General features: G+C 54.1%; 2 protein-coding genes across 4 annotated transcripts; one reads left to right on the top strand and one right to left on the bottom strand.

The window, feature by feature from the left end:
* Positions 1 to 938: 938 nt before the first annotated feature.
* On the top strand, positions 939 to 8,025 carry SHFL (shiftless antiviral inhibitor of ribosomal frameshifting). 2 transcript variants are annotated; one of them, XM_033199490.1, is made up of 8 exons: positions 939 to 1,263; positions 1,739 to 1,862; positions 2,061 to 2,110; positions 4,456 to 4,494; positions 4,697 to 4,846; positions 6,026 to 6,129; positions 6,360 to 6,406; positions 6,846 to 8,025. In XM_033199490.1, exons 1-8 carry the CDS (start codon positions 1,243 to 1,245, stop codon positions 7,076 to 7,078), a joined length of 768 nt encoding a protein of 255 aa, XP_033055381.1. In that variant the 5' UTR covers positions 939 to 1,242; the 3' UTR covers positions 7,079 to 8,025. The 2 variants fall into 2 exon arrangements, with proteins under 2 accessions (XP_033055381.1, XP_033055380.1); XM_033199489.1 differs by having other exon boundaries at positions 6,252 to 6,406.
* ANGPTL6 (angiopoietin like 6) lies at positions 7,114 to 20,149 on the bottom strand. Of its 2 annotated transcripts, none has more exons than XM_033199486.1 (7): positions 19,318 to 20,149; positions 16,957 to 17,061; positions 11,078 to 11,669; positions 9,857 to 10,037; positions 8,468 to 8,655; positions 8,124 to 8,394; positions 7,114 to 7,555 (listed from the first exon to the last, which is right to left on the bottom strand). In XM_033199486.1, the coding sequence occupies exons 3-7, from the start codon at positions 11,657 to 11,659 to the stop codon at positions 7,365 to 7,367; spliced, it is 1,413 nt and encodes a 470-aa protein (XP_033055377.1). In that variant the 5' UTR covers positions 11,660 to 11,669; positions 16,957 to 17,061; positions 19,318 to 20,149; the 3' UTR covers positions 7,114 to 7,364. The 2 variants fall into 2 exon arrangements, with proteins under 2 accessions (XP_033055377.1, XP_033055376.1); XM_033199485.1 differs by having other exon boundaries at positions 16,973 to 17,061; positions 19,318 to 20,148.
* Positions 20,150 to 20,413: the final 264 nt, after the last annotated feature.

The raw sequence follows: 20,413 nt of genomic DNA, 5'->3' as shown, positions 1-20,413 counted from the left end.
TTGAACACAATGCTATTTTGCCCCTCAGAGAGTATCTGGCAGCCTCTGGAGACATTTTTTGTAGTCACAACAGGGAGAGTGGGGAGCCACTGGCATCTAGTAGGCAGTGGCCAGGGATGCTGTTAAATGTCCCCCAATACACAGGACAGTCCCCCACACAAAGAACCAGGCAGCCCAAAGTGTCAAGAGTGCTGGGCTTGGGAAGCCCTTGCCAGAAAGCCCCAGACTTAGTCTTGCTTTGGGGGCTCTGCACGGCTGCCTCATCTCCCCACTCTATTCGTCCCCGAGCTAAGACCTCCAATTTCAGTGACTGTACAAAGCATCCCCTCCTTCAGTGAAGTAGCCATCTCTGTGTCCCCAGGCTGGGCCAGAGCCCCACCACCTAACGGCTCCCTGATGCGCCCTGTACTGGGTTAGAATTGTCCAGCCCACGGGGTTCTTAACCATTGCAGATTCCCTGGATCCCTGAGACAGCCGGATTCTACCGGGCAACTAGAGACCAAGAATCTGTATTTTTCTCAAGCACCGCTCCCCGCAACCACACACACTGCCTGCCCCTATCAAGGGCACAGAGCAGGTGGCCCAGTGACTAGTTGAGTGCCTACTGCAAGCCAGGCGCTATTACGCGATCCACTCGGGAATCTTGGCACATACTCCACTCCATGGTGTAGACACCAGGATCCTCCCCATTTCACGGAGGAGTAAACTGAGGTTCAGAGAGGTGACCCTAGCTAGGACAGAGACTCAGGGCAGGAAAAGGGCCCAGGTCCTCATGAGCGCCAGATTCCCGGGGAAGGAGGGAGGACAGAGAGGAGGGTAATGAACTGGGGGAGCGCGCGCGCTGGGTGGGGGGGCGCGGGGCCTCGCCGCGGCCTTCCGATGCGGCCCCGCCCCCACGAGGGACGTGAAGACGCGGACCCCGCGCAGCGTGGGGACATGTGACCGACTGCAGAGGCCGCGCCGCCTCCCCCGCCCGAGGTCTGCGCGCTCCGCTGCAGGGTGCAGACCCGGGGCGCCCGCCTGGGTTTGGGGCGCAAGAGCAGAGGCGGAGCCAGGGCGGAGCCAGCGCGCCGGGTCCCCCCTGAATCGAAAGCGAAACAGGGGCCGGGGAGGAAGGGCGGAGCCGGCCCCGAGGCACCGCCCCCTGCCCTGCGCGGCTGCTGGACCGACGGGCGCGCCCAGGTAGGGGGGCGGCTGAACCGCGCAGTGCGGACCCTCGCGGGGACCTGCGCCGCCGCCACCATGTCTCAGGAAGGTGTGGAGGTAAGAGATGGCTACAGCTGGGCCGGGGGCAGACGCGACAGACTCCGAGGAGCGGCCGGGAGGCGCGGAGGGGGCTTCGCAGTTCCTGGGGACCCCCATCCTAGAACCCCAGATCCTTACCCCTGCCTGGCGCTCATCCCCCTTGAAAAGGAAAGTGACTCCCACGTTTCCCCAGAGCGAAATGAGGCCTCCCCGAGGAAAAGCGGGGGCTGCAGGGTCAAAGGTCAGAGGCCAGAGATAACCTGGCCGCCCCCCCACCTTAGGCTGGGACGCTCGCCTCAGTCCGCGCCCTCCCCCAACGCTCTGTGGGGACTTTGGCTTTTTCCAGGAAATGCCGTAGAGGGATGAAAGGGGGGGGGGCGGCGGAGGCCAAAACCAAGGGTCAAGTTCAGGCCGGGAGAACGGTGCCTAGAGATGGGGGAGGGACGATCGCGCTTCCCCTTCGTCCACTGGAACCCCCCTGTCCCCATCCCAGCTGGAGAAGAGCGTCCGGCGCCTCCGGGAGAAGTTTCATGGGAAGGTATCCTCCAAGAAGGCGGGGGCTCTGATGAGGAAATTCGGCAGCGACCACACGGGAGTGGGGCGCTCCATCGTGTACGGTGAGGCTGCGGGGGTCCCGGGCCTGGTGCGGGGACCGCGCGTGGGAGCGCCAAGGGGGCGTGGTCTAGGGAGAGGCGTTGAGATCACCTCCCCCGGAGGTCCCAGCCTCGGGGAGGCTCTGCATCGCGGCTCTGGGTGGCCTGGAACTCCCACAGACCCTTCAAGGGCCCTTCTCTTATACGCACTCTCCCCCGCAGGGGTAAAGCAAAAAGATGGCCAAGAACTAAGTAACGATCTGGATGCCCAGGTAACCTGTCCCCTCCCCTCGCAAAGGACCAGGTCACGGGAGGGACAGCAAGAGGGGGGACCCGACCGGTTCATGATGACTGACACTTCTCTGAAACAGGAGGGACCAGGCATTGTTGGTCCATAACTCATCACCCAATCTCACTTTTTCACCTCTCCATAGTTTGTCCGGCCAGGGAGCCTGCAAACAGTAGGCGCTCATTTTGCACTGATTGTATTCAAAGGGGGACAGCCATGAAACTAGGCAATGAAAGGAGTCAGGATTATTGCCATCGTAGAGGGGGCAGAGGTCAGAGAAGACTTCCTGGAGGAGGAGGTACCAAGTCTTAAAGGATGGAGAGGAGTGAGCTCTGGGAGGGGAAAGGGAAAGAAAGGCAGGGGTCTTAGGGTGTGGGAGGGAATGGCATGAGCAAAGGCTGGGAGGTGCGGAAGGGTTGTTAGTGGCAGTCTCTAGAAAGGCTGGGATGAGCAGGGGATTGGGGAGGGGAGAGAGGCAGGGGAACGGAACCCTTGTGTTGAATGAATGAATGAATGAATGAATGAATGGCTTTGAAGCACAGGTGCATCATGGCTACTTTGCTTCTTTGAAAGCTTTGGTGATGGGAACACTGTGGATTTCGCCTGCCTGAAAGGCTCAGTGTAGGGCTGTTACAGTATAATAGGCCTGGTGCCATGGCTCACGCCTGCAATCCCAACACTTTGGGAGGCTGAGGTGGGCGGATCACCTGAGGTCGGGAGTTCGAGACCAGCCTGACTAACATGGAGAAACCCGTCTCTACTAAAAAATACAAAATTAGCTGGGCATGGTGGCGCATGCCTGTAATCCCAGCTATTCGGGAGGCCGAGGCAGGAGAATCGCTTGAACCTGGGAGGCAGAGGTTGCAGTGAGCCAAGATCGCACCATTGCATTCCAGCCTGGGCAACAAGAGTGAAACTCTGTCTCAAAAAAAAAAAAAAAAAAAGGCCAGGCGCGGTGGCTCACGCCTGTAATCCCAGCACTTTGGGAGGCCAAAGCGGGCGGATCACGAGGTCAGGAGATCGAGACCATCCTGGCTAACATGGTGAAACCCCATCTCTACTAAAAATACAAAACAACAACAATAACAACAATTAGCCAGGCGTAGTGGCAGGCGCCTGTAGTCCCAGCTACTCAGGAGGCTGAGGCAGGAGAATGGCGTAAACGCAGGAGGCAGAGCTTGCAGTGAGCCAAGATTGTGCCACTGCACTCCAGCCTGGGCAACAGAGCAAGACTCCGTCTCAAAAACAAAACAAAACAAAAAACCCCAGAGTATAGTAAAACATGTATCATAGTCTACATTTATACATATAAAAATATGATAAAAATGATAGCAGAGGGGCCGGGTGCGGTGGCTCACGCCTGTAATCCCAGCACTTTGGGAGGTTGAGGCGGGCAGATCACTTGAGGTCAGGAGCTCGAGATTAGCCTGGCCAACATAGTGAAACCCCATCTCTACTAAAAATACAAAAAATTAGCTGGGCGTGGTGGTGCATGCTTGTAATCCCAGCTACTTGGGAGGCTAAGGCAGAAGAATCACTTGAACCTGGGTGGTGGAGGTTGCAGTCAGCCGAGATCACGCCATTGCACTGCAGCCTGGGCAACAAAAGCGAAACTCCATCTCAAAAATATAATAATAATAATAGCAGAGGGTAGCGTTCATTGAGTATTTCCCATATGGCAAGACTCCAGGAATTGATTTATTTCATCTCCACAGTGACCCCAGGAGACAGGTCCTATTATTTATCCCCATTTCACAGACAAACTGAGGATGAAGTCACTTGCCAGGTTCACGAAGCAAGCAGGTGGCTGCTGCGATTTGAACCCTGGCCACCTGGAGTCAGAGCCTGGGCTCTAACATGCCTGTCAGTGGGAACCCAGGAGGCAGGGAGTGGCTTGCCCAAGTCCCCACAGCTGGAAGTGATAGAGCTGGGATTGGAACCCACATCTCTCTCAGTCCAGATCCCCACCACTTAGCTGAACACAACGTGGCCTCAAAGGGGCGATATTGTCACAACACCAACAAGCATGTGGCATCTGCAGGCAGGAAGTGAGTACAGGGGGTCAGGCTGACCTCACTCAGGCAAGCCCTCCCCTAAGCCTCAGTTTCCCCATCTGAGCAATAAGGTAACAGGTGTGCCCACCTCTCAGGGCTGCTATGAGGACAACTGAGGCCACACACCTGGCTCTCAATATGTGGGCAGTGCTCTGTGAGCTCCTGGCGAGCTAGGGGCACCCTATTCTCCTCGCGGCCGGGGCCCTCCTCCAGCAAACGGGTGGAAAGAGACCGGAGCCCCACCCCAGTTTCTGCCCCTGCTATCTCCACCCAGGATCCACCAGAAGATATGAAACAGGACCGGGACATTCAGGTGAGTTGGTGGCTAGGGCTTGAGATGGGGAAGTAGGGAGGGGGACATCTGCAGGCACGGAAGGATGTCCATTAGGGCAGGAGGGGAGATACTCACTGGGGCAGGAGGAGGACTCGTCTGTAGGGAGAGGAGGGCTGATGCTTATGTTGGTACAGAAGGGGTGACACCCTTCCACCTCATCCCCACCTGCCCCATTCCACAGGCAGTGGCGACCTCCCTCCTGCCGCTGACACAAGCCAACCTACGCATGTTTCAACGCGCCCAGGATGACCTTATCCCTGCTGTGGACCGGCAGTTTGCCTGTTCCTCCTGCGACCACGTCTGGTGGCGCCGCGTGCCCCAGAGGAAGGAGGTAGTGACCCACAATTTAACCTTGACTTTGACTGTCCCGAACTCCACTCCTGACTCCCATCCTCAGTGACTGTACCTCTGACCTAAGGATTTCCATCACTGAGAGTCCAATCCCTGACATCCAAACTCAGAGCTCAGCCTTCATCTCTGATCCCAACCCCTGACCTTAAATGTGAGAAGCCCACTACCTCCTTACCCCAGAGCCTGACCCTTGACCCCACAATTGAACAGCTACTACAGAAATCAAACCTGGCCAGGCGCAGTGGCTCATGGCTGCAATCTCAGTGCTTTGGGAGGCTAAGTGGGGAGGACTGCTTGAACCTAGGAGTCTGAGACCAGCCTGGGTGACAGGGTGAGACCCTGGCTCCAAAAAAATTTTTTTTTGAAGAGATGGGGTCTTGCCCTGTCACCCAGGCTGGAGTACAGTGGCAGGATCATAGCTCACTGCAGCCTCCACCTCCTGGGCTCAGGTGATCCTCCCCACTCAGCCTCCCAAGTAACTGAGACTACAGGCCTGCGCCACCACACTTGGCTAATTTTTGTATTTTGTGTGTGTGTGTGGAGATGGGGTTTTGCCATGTTGCCCAAGCTGGTCTCAAACTCCTGGGCTCAAGCAATCTACCGCCTCAACCTCCCAAAGTGCTGGGATTACAGGCATAAGCCACTGCGTCTGGCAAAAAAAAATTTTTTTAATTAGCTGGGAGTGGCGGTGTGTGCCTGTGGTCCCAGCTACTCAGGAGGCTGAGGTGGGAGGATCGTTTGAACCTAGGAGGTCGAGGCTGCAGTAAGTCATGATCACAACACTGTATTCCAGCCTGGATGACTGAGTGAGACTCTGTCTCTGAAAAAAGAAAGAAAGAAAAGAAACCAAATCTGACCTCAAAAACACAGCCCCAAATCTGGCCTCTGAACCTCCTGACCAGTAGTTCGCTTCTGGTCAATGCTTAACTAGTTCTTGCAAAAGAGGCAGGAAGCCAAGATGTGTAGTGTTTGCCAATTTCTGTGGTGTAAGTATTCCCACCATGGTCAGTATCAGGCTACCCATGTGAAGTCACTGATTGAGTTGGGTTGCTCAAGCTGAGGCCAGCCACTGCAGCACACTGCTAGCCCTGACCCCAACCTCAGACACCTCTGACAATCCTTGGTGCCTTCTCTGCACGCCCCTCCCCACCACCACCAGGTATCTCGGTGCCGGAAATGCCGGAAGCGCTACGAGCCAGTGCCAGCTGACAAGATGTGGGGCCTGGCTGAGTTCCACTGCCCGAAGTGTCGGCACAACTTCCGGTGAGGGCGCTGACCCCCAGCTCCCCCTCAGCCCTGCCCCACCCCAGCCCTGCCCCTCCCTGCCCTGGCCCCACCCTGGCCCAGCCTCGCCCTCGGACCCTCACAGCCCTGCCCGCCCCCAGGGGCTGGGCACAGATGGGGTCCCCGTCCCCCTGCTACGGGTGCGGCTTCCCCGTGTATCCAACACGGATCCTCCCCCCGCGCTGGGACCGGGACCCGGATCGCCGCAGCACCCACACTCATTCCTGCTCAGCCGCCGACTGCTACAACCGGCGAGGTGAGGCTTTTCTCCTCCAACATCCTGGGCAGTCTTTGTCCCCTTCTGTGCCTTTAAGTCCCCAAATCTCCACTCAGTCCACTTCGTCTCCCACAGCAGCAGCCACTGCTTCTACGTGGCCTCCATGGCCCCCCAGTCTCCATGGTCTTGCCCACCAGGCTCTGAGGTTTCACCCCAGTGGCCCATGCCTGAGGGTCTCCATGGCCTCTGCCCCCATGGTCTCTGGGTTTGGGGCCCCTGTTTTGTCCCCTGTAATCTCAGGTGACCCCCATCTCCCCAGGTCTCCTGTATCTTCAACACCCCTGAATGTCCAGTTGTGCTGGTCCCGGTATATTGTGGCCTCAGCTCCTCCCTAGAGCCCCTCGTGTCCTCAGCCCCCTCCTGCCCAAACTCTCATGGGACCTCGAGTCCCATGTCTGCAGCACCTCTCCCTCCCTAGAGCCCCACGTGCCTGGGACATCCTGTGCTCACCCCAAGAGCCGGAAGCAGAACCACCTGCCCAAAGTGCTCCACCCCAGCAACCCTCACATTAGCAGTGGCTCCACTGTGGCCACCTGCTTGAGCCAGGGCGGCCTCCTGGAAGACCTGGACAACCTCATCCTGGAGGACCTGAAGGAGGAGGAGGAGGAAGAGGAGGAGGTGGAGGACGAGGAGGGCGGGCCCAGGGAGTGACCCCTGCCAGGTGCAGATACAAACCAGACACAGTCTGTGGCTACTTTGTGTTATTATAAGATATGAGCTCAAACCGAGATATGAATGACCTTGGGGAGCCATCTGGGGCCAAGATATTGATGGGGGGGATTCCTGGGTCCCATTTTCAGCACCCAGGGTCACAGATCCACAGTGGGAGGTTCTGTGGGACACACTGGCACTGAGCCACAAAGAAGGTGTGGCCAGGACAACTTGAGTTCCTGCTGACCAATGTCCCCTGGGGCCTAGGGGACAGAGGAACAGAGAGTCACAGCTTCAGGGGCCGAATGAGCATGGCGGCCTTCCTGAGAGAGTATGCTCCACCACGAAACTCAGCCCAGTAGACACCATCCTGGTAGCGGCTTCGGTAGTGGCCGCCGCGGTGCCACACACCGTTGAGGTTGGAGTGGGCACAGGCATGGTACCACCAGCCTCCCCGCTGGTACAGGGCACAGTTACCTGAGGGGAGAGAGAGAGTCCATGTCCTCTCACCAGAATAAAAGTCTCTACCTGCACCTTACAGTGCAAGGCTTTTGCCAGGTATCCCCTGGCCCCTCCCATTCTTATTGAATACAAGCCCTGATCTTCCATCTCCTCAGCAAAAAAATAGGAGCCCTGGCCCCCCAACTTTCTTCGGAGTAATAGCCTTAATTCCTTCCCTATCTCCTTACCAAAGTACGAGTCACGCCTTTCCCACTTTTTCTGCAAACTAGGAGTCTACCACTCATTCCTTTATCAAAGAAAAAAAATGATCTACTTCCTTTCTAGAATAAGAGTACTAGCTCTCACCCTCTGCCCTTCACTTGAACAGGAGTCTTGATTCTTTTTTTGCCTCATCAGAGAAGGAATCTGGACTCCCCATACCCCCAGCAGGATAAAAGTCCTGACCTTTGTTCTCTTGACAGAATAAAAGCTTGCTTATCCTAATACTTACCAGAGGGGCGTCTTACCTACCCTACCTCCTTTCATTCCCTCACCAGAAGTCCCGCCTCCCCTATCCTCCCACCAGAATAAGAGTTCGCCTTACCAGAATAGGAGTCTCGGTCCCTATCCACGGTGCTGAAGGGCTTGTCATTGTGCCAGGAAAGAGAATCTCCAGCATCACCATGGTACTGGCCAAGCCGCAGGCGGTAGTGGTCGCTCTCAGGTTCCAGGGAGAAGCCATCATAGTGGGCACGTGCTCCACGGCCCCCCCAGTCTTCCAGGAGAACCAGCAGCTCATGGTCCCCACGGCTGGTCAGCTGATACACAGGTTCAAGGCCTAGCCAGTATTCTCCGTCTGGCCGCCCAAAGCCCGCCTGGCAGGGCAGGAAAGTCAGGAAGCCAGAACAGGCTCCCTCCCCTTCCCTGCCTCTGCCCACCTGTGCCCACCTTATAGTGCTGCCAGGTAGTGAAGAAGTTGACTGAACCATCTTGCCTCCGCTGGATCACAGTCCAGCCTCCACCCTCCAGCTGCTGCTCACACCATGCTGACACCACATGCCGGCCCACTCGCAGTTCATACACTCCACTCTGTTCATGGCCTGCCTGGTGGGCCTCTGCACAATCCTGCCATGGGCCTGTGGGCACAGGGATATGTAGGAGGCACAGCCTGGGCTGACCAATCCTTTACTGGAGCAAGAGTCGAGATTCTCACAGGTCCCCTCACCAGAATAAGAGTACTGCCTCTCCTACTTTTCTTTTTTTTTTTTTTTTTTTTTTTTTTTGAGACGGAGTCTCGCTCTGTGGCCGGGCTGGAGTGCAGTGGCCGGATCTCAGCTCACTGCAAGCTCCGCCTCCCGGGTTCACGCCATTCTCCTGCCTCAGCCTCCCGAGTAGCTGGGACTACAGGCGCCCGCCACCTCGCCCGGCTAGTTTTTTGTATTTTTTAGTAGAGACGGGGTTTCACCATGTTAGCCAGGATGGTCTCGATCTCCTGACCTCGTGATCCGCCCGTCTTGGCCTCCCAAAGTGCTGGGATTATAGGCTTGAGCCACCGCGCCCGGCCTTCCTCTCCTACTTTTCTACCAGAGTCCTGCCTCTCCCATTTCTTCACCAGAATAAGAGGCCTGTCTCTCCCATTTCCTCACTAGAATTCGAGCCTCAATAGCCATCTCCTTACCTGAGTAAGAATCTGGGTCCCTTGTCTCTAACCAGAGGAAATGTCAAGCCTGGGGTTCTTTTTATTTTTTGAGACAGAGTCTCGCTCTGTTGCCCAGGCTGGAGTGCAGTGGCGTGATCTCAGCTCACTGCAAGCTCTGCCTCCCAGGTTCATGCCATTCTCCTGTCTCAGCCTCCTGAGTAGCTAGGACCACAGGCGCCCGCCACCACGCCCAGATAATTTTTTGTATTTATAGTAGAGATGGGGTTTCACCGTGTTAGCCAGGATGGTCTCGATCTCCTGACCTCATGATCTGCCCGCCTTGGCCTCCCAAAGTGTTGGGATTACAGGCATGAGCCACTGCGCCCGGCCAAGTCTGGGGTTCTTAAACCCTGGTTTTTATGGTCTCCTCACCAGAATATAAGTCCTGAATATGGCACTCTGAACCAGTTCAAACTCTTACCAAAGTAGCAGTCCTAAATCTACAATCGCCTCACTAAAATAAGAGTCCCTCCTCTTCTATTTCTTGTTTCTCCTATTTTCACACCTTAGAAGTTTGGTCTTATTTTTAATCAGAATCATTTCTGCCGGTCCTCTCACGATGAGAGAAATTTGCCACTAAAATCCTGACTCCTCAATTTGCCTCTACCCACAATTCCTCAGCTCTGCTGTCGACTTACCCACAGGCTTGGTGGGGACAGCAGGTTGACCTGCAGGGATGGGAGAACCCAGGGGCTCCTGCTGTCTCTGGGTCTGGTCTCTCTGGGGCTCTGGGACTGGGTCCAGCGTCCTACTGGTGTCATTGGTGCTACCCACAAGACGGACCGGAACCACAGGCACCAGTGGGGGTGGTGGCAGGACCTGGGGTGACGGAGAAAGTCAGGTGTTATTGTACTAACCCTCAGGCCAGGAGGCCTGGTCTCAGGGGCAGAGATGGTGGATAAATCTCCCAGGTCCCAAATGACCTGGACATCTGGCAGTGGGGGTGTCCCAGCCCCAGGAATAATCCTCCCCAAAAGCTAAACAACTTGGCTTTAAAGTGCAGACAGGTTGTGTGCGACGGCCCACGCCTGTAATCCCAGTACTTTGGGAGGCCGAGGCGGGCAGATCACCTGAGGTCAGTAGTTCAAGACCAGCCTGACCAACATGGTGAGACCCTGTCTCTACTAAAAGTACAAAAAAAAAGTAACTGAGTGTGGTGGCTCACGCCTGTAATGCCAGCCACTCAGAAGGTTGAGGTAGTAGGATCGTTTCAACCTGGGAGGTGGAGGCTGCAGTGAGCCAAGATCACACACCACTGCACTCCAGCCTGGGAGACAGAGCAAGACTCTATCTCAAAAATAAAATTAAAAAAATAAAGTGCAGACAGAGCTGGGCTTAAATACCGGTTCTTGGTGCTCGTGGCTTAATTGATCTGTGCCCCAGCCACCTTCTCTGTAAAGTAGGCATAATAAGAACACATCCAACAGTATCTTAAGTTACTGACTCCTCTCACCAACCCTGTAAGGTAGGGACTGTCACAGAGCAACATACTCTTATCCCAAACCCAGACCCGGACACGTTCCAGAATTCAGAATAACACGGCTGGATTTAGACACAGTGACATAGGGAGGGTTATGTATATGCATGTGCGTACAGAATATACATAACACTCCTAAAGAGGTTTTTGGTCTTTACGTGATAATGATATGCTTAATTATAGGGTCCTATGACTATTCACATTAAGTGGATAAGTAAAGGCTATAAATAGCCACCAGTCACTTTTTGACCCAAATAAGTTACCAGAAGGGGCGAGTAGCAATCCGGTTTTCAGGGTTTTGCGGATCTCGGAACTGTGGATTGGGGTTGCAAAACGCCCATTTCACAGACGATGCTGCTATCCGGGGAGGCTGCGAGGTTACCTGCTGCTGCCCGCCCGCGCCTCCCGGGCACAGGCGCTCCAGGCGGGCGATGAGACTGCTCTGCTGGGTGACGAGCTGCGCCAGCTCGCGGAACTTGACGTCCAGCTGGTGGAAGCGGGCGGCAGCGCGCTGAGCCTCGGCGGACGCGTTGAGCACGCGCTCCCCGAGGAGCGCCAGAGCCGCGGCAGGATCCGCCCCCGGATCCGCCCCCGGGCCCGCCCCGGGCCCCGCCTCGTGTTGCAGCTGCGCGCGCAACTGGCCCAGGCGCGCGCTCAGGCCGCGGCTCTCCTTGCGCAGCGCGCGCACTTCGCCGGCCACTGCGCCGTCGGCAGCTGCCAGCCTCTGCAGCTCGTGCAACAGCTCCTCGTGGCGGCCGACGCGCATGCGCAGCGCCGCCAGCTCGCTGGCGTTGGCGGCCTCGGGCGCCGCCCGCGTGGACGTTGGACCGCTCCAGCACACTGCGCCCGTGAACTTCTGCGGCGGCAGCACAAAGGTGTAGGTGCAGCGCGGGGCACCCTCCCGCGCCCACGACGCGCCCAGCAGGAGCAGCAGCTGCAGCGCACGCAGCCAGGACCTCCCCATGGCGGCGGACCTGCAGGCAGAAGAGGAACGGGAGGAAGACAGGGTGCTGGGGCCCGGCCAGACCCCTCTGCTTCCACGGGGGGATGCGCGTGTCTGCACCCGCGGTGTCCCGGGCCCATGATTCCCCTCCCCATCTCATTCCCCCCGCGGCTGGAGGGCCCCAGGGTGATCCCACTCTGGCTACAACACCGAGCTCCTGGCGCCCCGCGAGATAACGCATCTCAGGCATTCATTCAAGCGAGGCCGGCGCGGTGGCTCACGCCTGCAAACTCAGCACTTTGGGAGGTCGAGGCGAGAGGATCGCTTGAGATCAGGAGTTCGAGACCAGCCTGGCAACATGAGGAGACCCCTATCTCTAGAAAAAAATTAAAAATTAGCCGGGCGTGGTGGTGCACACCTCTGGTCCCAGCTATTCGGGAGGCTGAGGCAGGACGATCACTTGAGCCCAAGGAGTTCAAGGCTGCAGTAAGCCATGATCGCTCCCATGCACTCCAGCCTGGGCAACAAAGTGATACCCCATCTCAAAAATAAATAAATAAATAAAAACAAGCCTGATGTGGCAATTCAGGCTGGTAATTCCAGCACTTTGGGAGGCCGAGGAGGGCTGAGCGCTTGAGCCTAGGAGTTGGAGACCAGCCTAGACAACAGAGAGAAACCCTGTCTATACAAAAAATACAAAAATTAGCTAGGCATGGTGGCAAGGGCTTGTCATCCCAAGATCGCCTGTGCCCAGGAATTCCAGGCTGCAGTGAGCTGTGATCACGCCACTGCACTCCAGCTTGGGCGACAGAGCGACTCCGTCTTAAAAAAAAAAAAAGTCACTAGGTACTATGCACAAATGTGTGCCAGCCCCCTTTCTAGGCACTAGAAATACATTTAGGAACAAAACAGACAAAAATCCCTCCCCCAGTGGCAAAACAAAACAAAACAAAAATACTGTATAGGATGAATAGAGTATATTAGACTATGTTAAGTGCTAAAAATAATAGTAGGACTGGTGAGGCAGCTGAGGCCTGTGTTAAGGCGGGAAGACTGCTTGAGTCCATAAATTCAAGACCACACTCCAGACTGGGCAATGTATCCAGATCCTGTCTCTACAAAAAAGAAAAAAGTAACTGCAAGTGCACAGAACCACATCTGGCTAATGTTTACATTTTCTGTAGAGTCAGGGTCTCGCTATGTTGCCCAGGCTGGTCTCCCCTGGCCTCAAGTGATCCACCTCTGCCTCCCAAAATGCTGAGATTACAGGTGTGACCCACCATGACCTGCTAATTTTTAAAATATTTTGTAAATCTGGGCTCAGTGGCTCACACCTGTTATCCCAGCTCTTTGGGAGGCAGAGGAGGAAGGATCAATTGAGGCCAGGAGTTTGAAGCTGCAGTGAGCTATGATTGCAGCATTGCACTCCTGCCTGGGGACAACAGAGCAAACCCTGTCTCTTGAAACGAGACAATAAAAACAGCAAACTAGGTAAAGAATATGGAGGTCTGTGCAGGGGCAGCTTGAGAGGAGGGGGTTGCCTAAAGGGAAAGCCTGGTGGAGGAGATCTAAGCGCAACAGCTCTGAGACTGGACCCTGCCTGATGTATTAAAGCCTGGGAGAGGTTAAAGCAAAAGCAAAGGAAGGCCGAGTGCTGTGGCTCATGTCTGTAATCCCAGCAGTTTGGGAGGCCAAGGTGGATGGATCACCTGAGGTCAGGAATTCGAGACCAGCATGACCAACACAGTGAAACCCCGTCTCTACTGAAAATACAAAATTAGCTGGGTGTGGGGATACAGGCCTGTAATCTCAGCTACTTGGGAGGCTGAGGCAGGAGCATCACTTGAACCTGGGAGGTGGAGGTTGCAGTGCGCCGAGATCGCACCACTGCACTCCAGCCTGGGCAACAAGAGCGAAACTGTCTCAAAAAAAAAAAAAAAAAAAAAAAAGCAAAGGGAGCAGAGTGCAAGGAGATGAGATGGGTGAGGGAAACGTCTCACTAACTGCCTTCCCATCTGTTGGATATTGGAAACCCCAACTTCCACATCCTCAGACAAAACCCCAGCAGATCCAACCCATCTAAGCAGATCTAATCCATCAGCCAGACCTGTCTGCTCTTCTGTTTAGATCCTGAATTCCTCCACGTCCCCGCTACTCCCCGCTGCCCCCAGACCCTCCCTGAATTCCCAGCTCAAGACACCATCTGGATGACAGAAGCTGCCTCCCTGCTCTCTGGATTTCCATCCTCAACCCCAGGTCTAGTCTCCCCAACAGCAGCCAGAGGGCGCCTGTGAACATCCGAGTCAGTTCACGTCCCTCCCTCCCTCCTCTGCCCTGAATCTTCCTTGGCTCCCACCTCCTTTAGAGGAAAAGCCCAAATCCACCCACCGTCCATAAAAACTTGCGCTATCTGCCATATCCCCTCCTGCCCTCACCTCCTCCCATGCACTTCCTCACTCGAAGCAAGTTCCAGCCTCAGGGCCTTTGTACCTGCTGTTTTTGCAGCCTGGAACATTGTTCACAATTGAACATCATTCCCTTCCTGTCCTTATTCAAGTCTCAGCAGCCCTCCTTGATCAGCAGATTTAGGGTTGTCCCTCCATATACAAGCACTCGCTCTCTCGCGCGCTCTCTTTCCCCGCCCCCCACCCCCCCCTTTTTTTTTAGACGGAGTTTTGCTCTGCAGTCTCAGCTCACTGCAACCTCCGCCTCCTGGGTTCAAGCGATTCTCGCGCCTCAGCCTCCCAAGTAGCTGGGATTACAGGTACGCACCACTACACCCAGCTAATTTTTGTATTTTTAGTAGAGACAGGGTGCCTGGTCAACATGGTGAAATCCCGTCTGTACTAAAAATACAATTAGCTGGGCATGGTGGCATGGGCCTGTAATCCCAACTACTCGAGAGGCTGAGGCAGAAGAATGGATTGAACCTGGGAGGCAGAGGTGGCAGTGAGCTGAGACCATGCCACTGCCTTCTAGCCTGGGCAACCCAGTGAAACTCCATCTCAAAAAAAAGAAAAAAAAAAAAAAAGACAGAGTCTTGCTCTGTTGCCCAGGCTAGAGTGCAGTGGAGCAATCATAGCCCACTGCAGCCTTCAACTACTGCACTCAAGTGGTCCTCCTGCCTCAGCCTCCTGAGTAGTTGTAACTATAGGTGCACACCACCATGCCCAGCTACTTTTTTGTAAGGAGGGAGTCTCACTATGTTGCCCAGGCTAGTCTCCAACTCCTGGGCTCAAGTGATCCTCCCACCTTGGACTCCCAAAGTGCTGAAATTACAGGTGTAAGCGACCACACTGGGCCTAAACCTACACTTCCTGATGCCTGTACAAGCACATATCCTGAGAGTCTTCATCTCACACACATATTGCTGCATTCATGCATTCAACCACAGGCGCCTTTGAGTGCCTATCATGTGCCAGGTGCTGTTTTAGGCAATGAGGACACAACCTTAAACCAAACAGACAAAATTCCTGCCCTTACAAAGCTGACATTCAAGTTGGTAGAACAGAGAAATAAGTCAAACAGTCGCTAGGTAGGTCAGAGGGTAATCGTGCTTAGGAGAAAAATGGAACAGGAAAGGGGGTGACAGTCCTGGGGTTGGGGGACATTTAACAGAGAAGTCAGGACTGGGTGTGGTTGCTCATGCCCATAATCCCAGCACTTTTGGGAGATCGAGGTGCCTGTAATCCTAGTACTTTGGGACGCCGAGGCGGGAGGATCACTTGAGGCCAGGAGTTTGAGACCAGCTTGGCTAATGTGGCGAAACCCTGTCTCTACTGAAAATACAAAAATTAACCAGGCGTAGTGGCACACGCCTGTAGTCTCAGCTACTCAGGAGGCTGAGGTACAAGAATCACTTGAACCCGGAAGACAGCGGTCGCAGTGAGCCATGATTGCGCCACTGCACTCCATCCTGGGCAACAGAGCGAGACTCTGTCTCAAAAATAAATAAATAAATAAATAAAAGAGAGGAGTCAGGAAAGTCCTCACAGAAGAAGTGACACTTGACTGGACACAGTGCCTCACGCCTGTAATTTCAGCACTTTGGGAGGCCAAGGCAGGAGGATTGCTTGAGCCCAGGAGTTTGAGACCAGCCTGGCCAACATGGTGAAAGCCCGTTTCTACTAAATATAAAAATTAAAATAAAATAAAGAATGACACTTTTGCAAAGACCTGAAGGAAGAGAGAGAAGAGGAAGAGCATTTCAGGCAGAGGGAACAGCAGGTGCAAAGGCCCCGAGGTTGCACCCAAGAAAAGGCAGAAAGGGGCCAGGCATGGTGGCTCATGCCTGTAATCCCAGCATTTTGGGAGGCTGAGGCAGGAGGATCACCTGAGGTCGGAGTTCAAGACCAGCCTGACCAACATGGTGAAACCCCGTCTCTACTAAAAATACAAAAATTAGCTGGGCATGGTAATGCATACCTGTAAACCCAGCTATTACTCAGGAGGCTGAGGTGGGAGAATCGCTTGAACTCAGGAGGCAGAGGTTGCAGTGAGCTGAGATCACGCCATTGCACTCCAGCCTGGGCTACAGAGCAAGTCTGAAAAAATAAAAAATAAAAAAATAATAAAAAAGGCCAGGTGTGGTGGCTCACGCCTGTAATCCCAGCCCTTCGGAAAGCCGAGGTGGGTGGTTCACAAGGTCAGGAGATCAAGACCATCCTGGCTAACACGGTGAAACCCCATCTCTACTAAAAATACAAAAAAAAAAAAAAAAATTATCCGGGCATGGTGGCGGGCACCTGTAGTCCCAGCTACTCGGGAGGCTGAGGCAGGAGAATGGCGTGAACCCAGGAGGCAGAGCTTGCAGGGAGCCGAGATTGTGCCACTGCACTCCAGCCCGGGCAACAGGGCAAGACTCTGGCTCAAAAAAAAAAAAAAAAAAAAAAGGAAATGGCAGAAAGGTCTATGAGGCCGGGACAGAGAGAGTAAGCGGGGGGAAGCAGGAGGAGGTAAGACGTGACAGGACAAAGGGTGAAGGGTTCTGTGGGCCCGGAGGAGGACTTGGGTTTTACTCTGAGTCAGCTGGGAACCATGGAGGGTTCTGGGCTGGAGATGGCCACATTTACTTCTGGACTCAGACACCAAGCAGGGGCTCACAAGAGTCAGGGGCAGAGGGTCCTCTCTTTGTCCCCTGATCACTGACACGCCCCCACCCCCCACAACAGAGACTGACCAACCCCCCTGGGACTGGGACGTGTGTATAAAACCCACTGCCTTTCACACTGTCAGCCTGGGGTGGCGGGGTGGCCTGGGGGCCCCTAAGCCAAGCTGTGGTCGGAGTTTCCCCACAATGAGAATCAGCCTCCACCTACCTTCTCACCCTCTCACCTCTCACGCCCAAGACCCTGAATCCAGCGAAGCTCACAGAACACACAAGAAGTCCAAGGAAGAGCCGAGGGTCCAGTGGGTCCTCTGAGCTAGAGAAGGAGAGAGGGTGGTGGGACAGGAGAGAGGAGGCTTAGTAACCACTCCCCAGCCCCCAGAGCCTGGGAGTGGAGCTGGGATGCTGGGCCCAGGAGCCCAAACTATAAATATTTAGCTTTTCCTGAATGAGAAATGAGACAGAATTGCCAGACCCCCCTGCCCAGGCCACCAGAGCCTGATAACACAGGTCAGTGTCCTGGACATCCCTCCCCTTCCCCCCCATCCTCCACTGCAGAGCCCAGAGTGTGGGAGCCGCAGGCCCCGGGGGCCGCCAGGCAGGATCCCAGACCCAGACATGCACGCACCACACATAGAACGAGGAACAGCGCTGGGGACTCACTGTGTGTAGGGCTTGGTTCTAAACTCTCCACACCTTTTATGTATTTGATCCTCACAACCTGAGCTGGATTCTGTACGTACCCTCATTTTACAGCAGGGAAAACTGAGGCTCAGAGAGGGTAAGCGACTTGCCTGCAGTCACACAGCCAAAAAGAGACCAGGACGGGAGCCATTCGAGGTAGCCTGACTCAGAAACTCACACATGTACACCACAGCAGTCACACACATATGGACACATAACAGAGCGGACACAAAGACACACACACACTGGCATGCATGCACACATGCAAAAGTCTGGGTGCAGTGGCTCATGCCCGAAATGCCAGTACTTTGGGAGGCCGAGGCGGGTGGATTACCTGAGGTTAGGAGTTTGAAACCAACATGGTAAAACCTCGCCTCTACTAAAAATATAAAAATTAGCTGGGCATGGTGGTGTGCGCCAGGAATCCCAACTACTCCGGAGGCTGAGGCAGGAGAATCGCTTGAAGCCGGGAGGCGGAGGTTGCAGTGAGCCAAGATGGAGCAACCGCACACACCCCAGCCTGGGCAACAAGACTGAAACTCCATGTCAAAGTAATAATAATGATGATAATAAATTGAAGAATTAATAAATTAAAATAAAAAATAGATATAAAAGACAGCTGGAAATTTTTAAATTGTGGTAGAAGCAATATATTCTTAAAGTGAAAACCTTACCTCAGTTACATGTGATTTATGTTTTCTGGATTAATCTGGATTTTGTAATTATAAATAAAAATGTAAGGCCGGGCACAGTGGCTCACGCCTGTAATCCCAGCACTTTGGGAGGCCAAGGCAGGCAGATCACGAGGTCAGCAATTCAAGACCAGCCTGGCCAAGATGGTGAAACCCCATCTCTACTAAAAATACAAAAATTCACCAAGGATGGTGACGGGCGCCTGTAATCCCAGCTACTCAGGAGGCTGAGGTAGGAGAATCGCTTGAACCCGGGGGGTGGAGGGTGCAGTGAGCCACTGTACTCCAGCCTGGGTGACAGAGTGAGACTCTGTCTCAAAATAAATAAATAAATAAAAATGTAAGATTTTGAGTCCACTTAATTATTTGTTGAAAATAATACAAGTCAGTATAATAGAGAAGCATTCACATATTCAACACTGTAAGACAAAACACCAGAGACCTTGGATTTGATAATTGATCTAATATGCTGCACAGTATTCATATGTACAGTGATAGTTACCTTTCTTTGGGTATTTTGTGTGTGTGTGTGTGTGTGTGTGTGTGTAGTTTTATGCAGTAAGTTCCATGTAGTGCTGGCACTTATTTAATTAACTATTCATGATTTTGTTAATACCTTGTTATAGAATTCAGGCATGTATTTTCAGCATAAGAAGCCAAACACACCAGCTTGTCATTGGAGAGAATATATTAAGTGAGAAAAACATTCAGGAATTAGAGCTTTAACATGTTAAAGTTAGTGCTAACCATTGTCATATTGGATCTGAACCTATCCTAATATATAGCCATAAAGCTTGACTTTTGCATTGGAACTATGCTTTCATAAATAAAGGATATCTCATTGATTAAAAAAAGACACAGCTGGAAACATAACACAGTTTCAGGCAACAACTGTATGTTCCAAATATGGTCACACACACATCTGGTCACACAACTTAAAGGGAAATGGGGGTGGGCTGAGTGGGTCTTTATCTGTGTGTCAGGCTTTCCACACCCTGCTTCTTGTGATCACACAGTAGTGTACAGATACAAAACAGGTCCGCACAGTTGACACCTGGAAACCAATCCACCACATCACAGAGGTCACCATCTGTCTCCCACACACTCGTTCACATTTTCACACAAGTCAAATCACACAAGACGGAACTGGGGGAAGTAACCATGCAGTCATTTCCCAGGGGTACAAAGAAACTCACGTAGGGCCCCGTAGAGCCCAGGCCCAGGGTCTGAGCCCTGTCCGAAGGCCCCACCGACGACCAGCCACACGCTGGGAGAGCCGCCTCCTTCCCCCGGTCCGCACCGTCCTGAGCTCCCGAGTAACTCGAGTGGACTCCAGGGTTGAAAGAGGAAATGGTCGTCTCAGATCTTAGAGAGGCTGCCAGGCTGGGCTCTGGGCCTGGGCTGGGGCCCCCACACTGGGCCCCTCGGCCCCCCACCCTCAGCCCCTTCTGGCTTCCCCATTGGCAGTAGAGAGGGAGGGAACTTCATAAGTCACAGAGAGGGGCTGAAGAAGACAGAGAGTCGGACAGATGGAGATGGGAGAGACATAGGGAGATGGCAGAGATAGGGAGAGATGGGGAGATGGAGAGAGACACAGGGAGGCAGATGAGAAGAAACAGGGATGGGACCAGACACAGAGAAAGGAAACTTCTTTAGTTTCCATCTTTAGTTATAAATGATGAAAGAGACAACTAATGACAGAGACAACGTTGCAAGAGGGAGACAGAGACAGGGGGTAGACGAAGGGGAGGGGAGACACAGCTGGGGGAGAGGAGGAAGAATTGGGGTACCAGAGAGAGCAAGGAGGGAGAGGAGGTCGATGGGGGAGGGGAGAGCAATGCTCAGCCCAGCGAGGGGGTGTCCCTTTCCCCTACTGCAAGGTTTTGGGGAAGACGCCAGAGGCCTGAGGCCAAGACTGAGGCTTTGAGCGGAAAGAAGGAGGGGGCGAGTTATTCACGAAGCGCCCGCCTTGCCCTGAGTTTCCAGAGGGTGATGTGGAGTTTCCATCCCTCAGCCCGTCTGCAGACAGGGGTACCCGGGGAGGACAGCTGGTCCAGAGGAGCTGCGGGACAAAAATGAATGATTGCCACAGTCATTCCCTCCAGTGGCTTCTCCCCAAGTACGTGACGCCAGAGCGCCCAACATTATGCGTACATGATAGCTCCTAATTCGTGAGCACGGGGGACGTTATCATCCTTACTTTGGGAGGAGCCTCGGAATGCAGAAAGTGGTTTTAGCCCAGCTGGCGGAAATGGGCCGAAGCGGGATTCGAACCGGCGGATTAGTTTCTCT

Source organism: Trachypithecus francoisi, unplaced genomic scaffold (assembly GCF_009764315.1).
Source record: "Trachypithecus francoisi isolate TF-2019V2 unplaced genomic scaffold, Tfra_2.0 Lachesis_group5, whole genome shotgun sequence".
Lineage (NCBI taxonomy): Eukaryota > Metazoa > Chordata > Mammalia > Primates > Cercopithecidae > Trachypithecus > Trachypithecus francoisi.
Note: the sequence above shows the minus strand (reverse complement) of the source record. Positions and strands in the feature narration are given on the sequence as shown.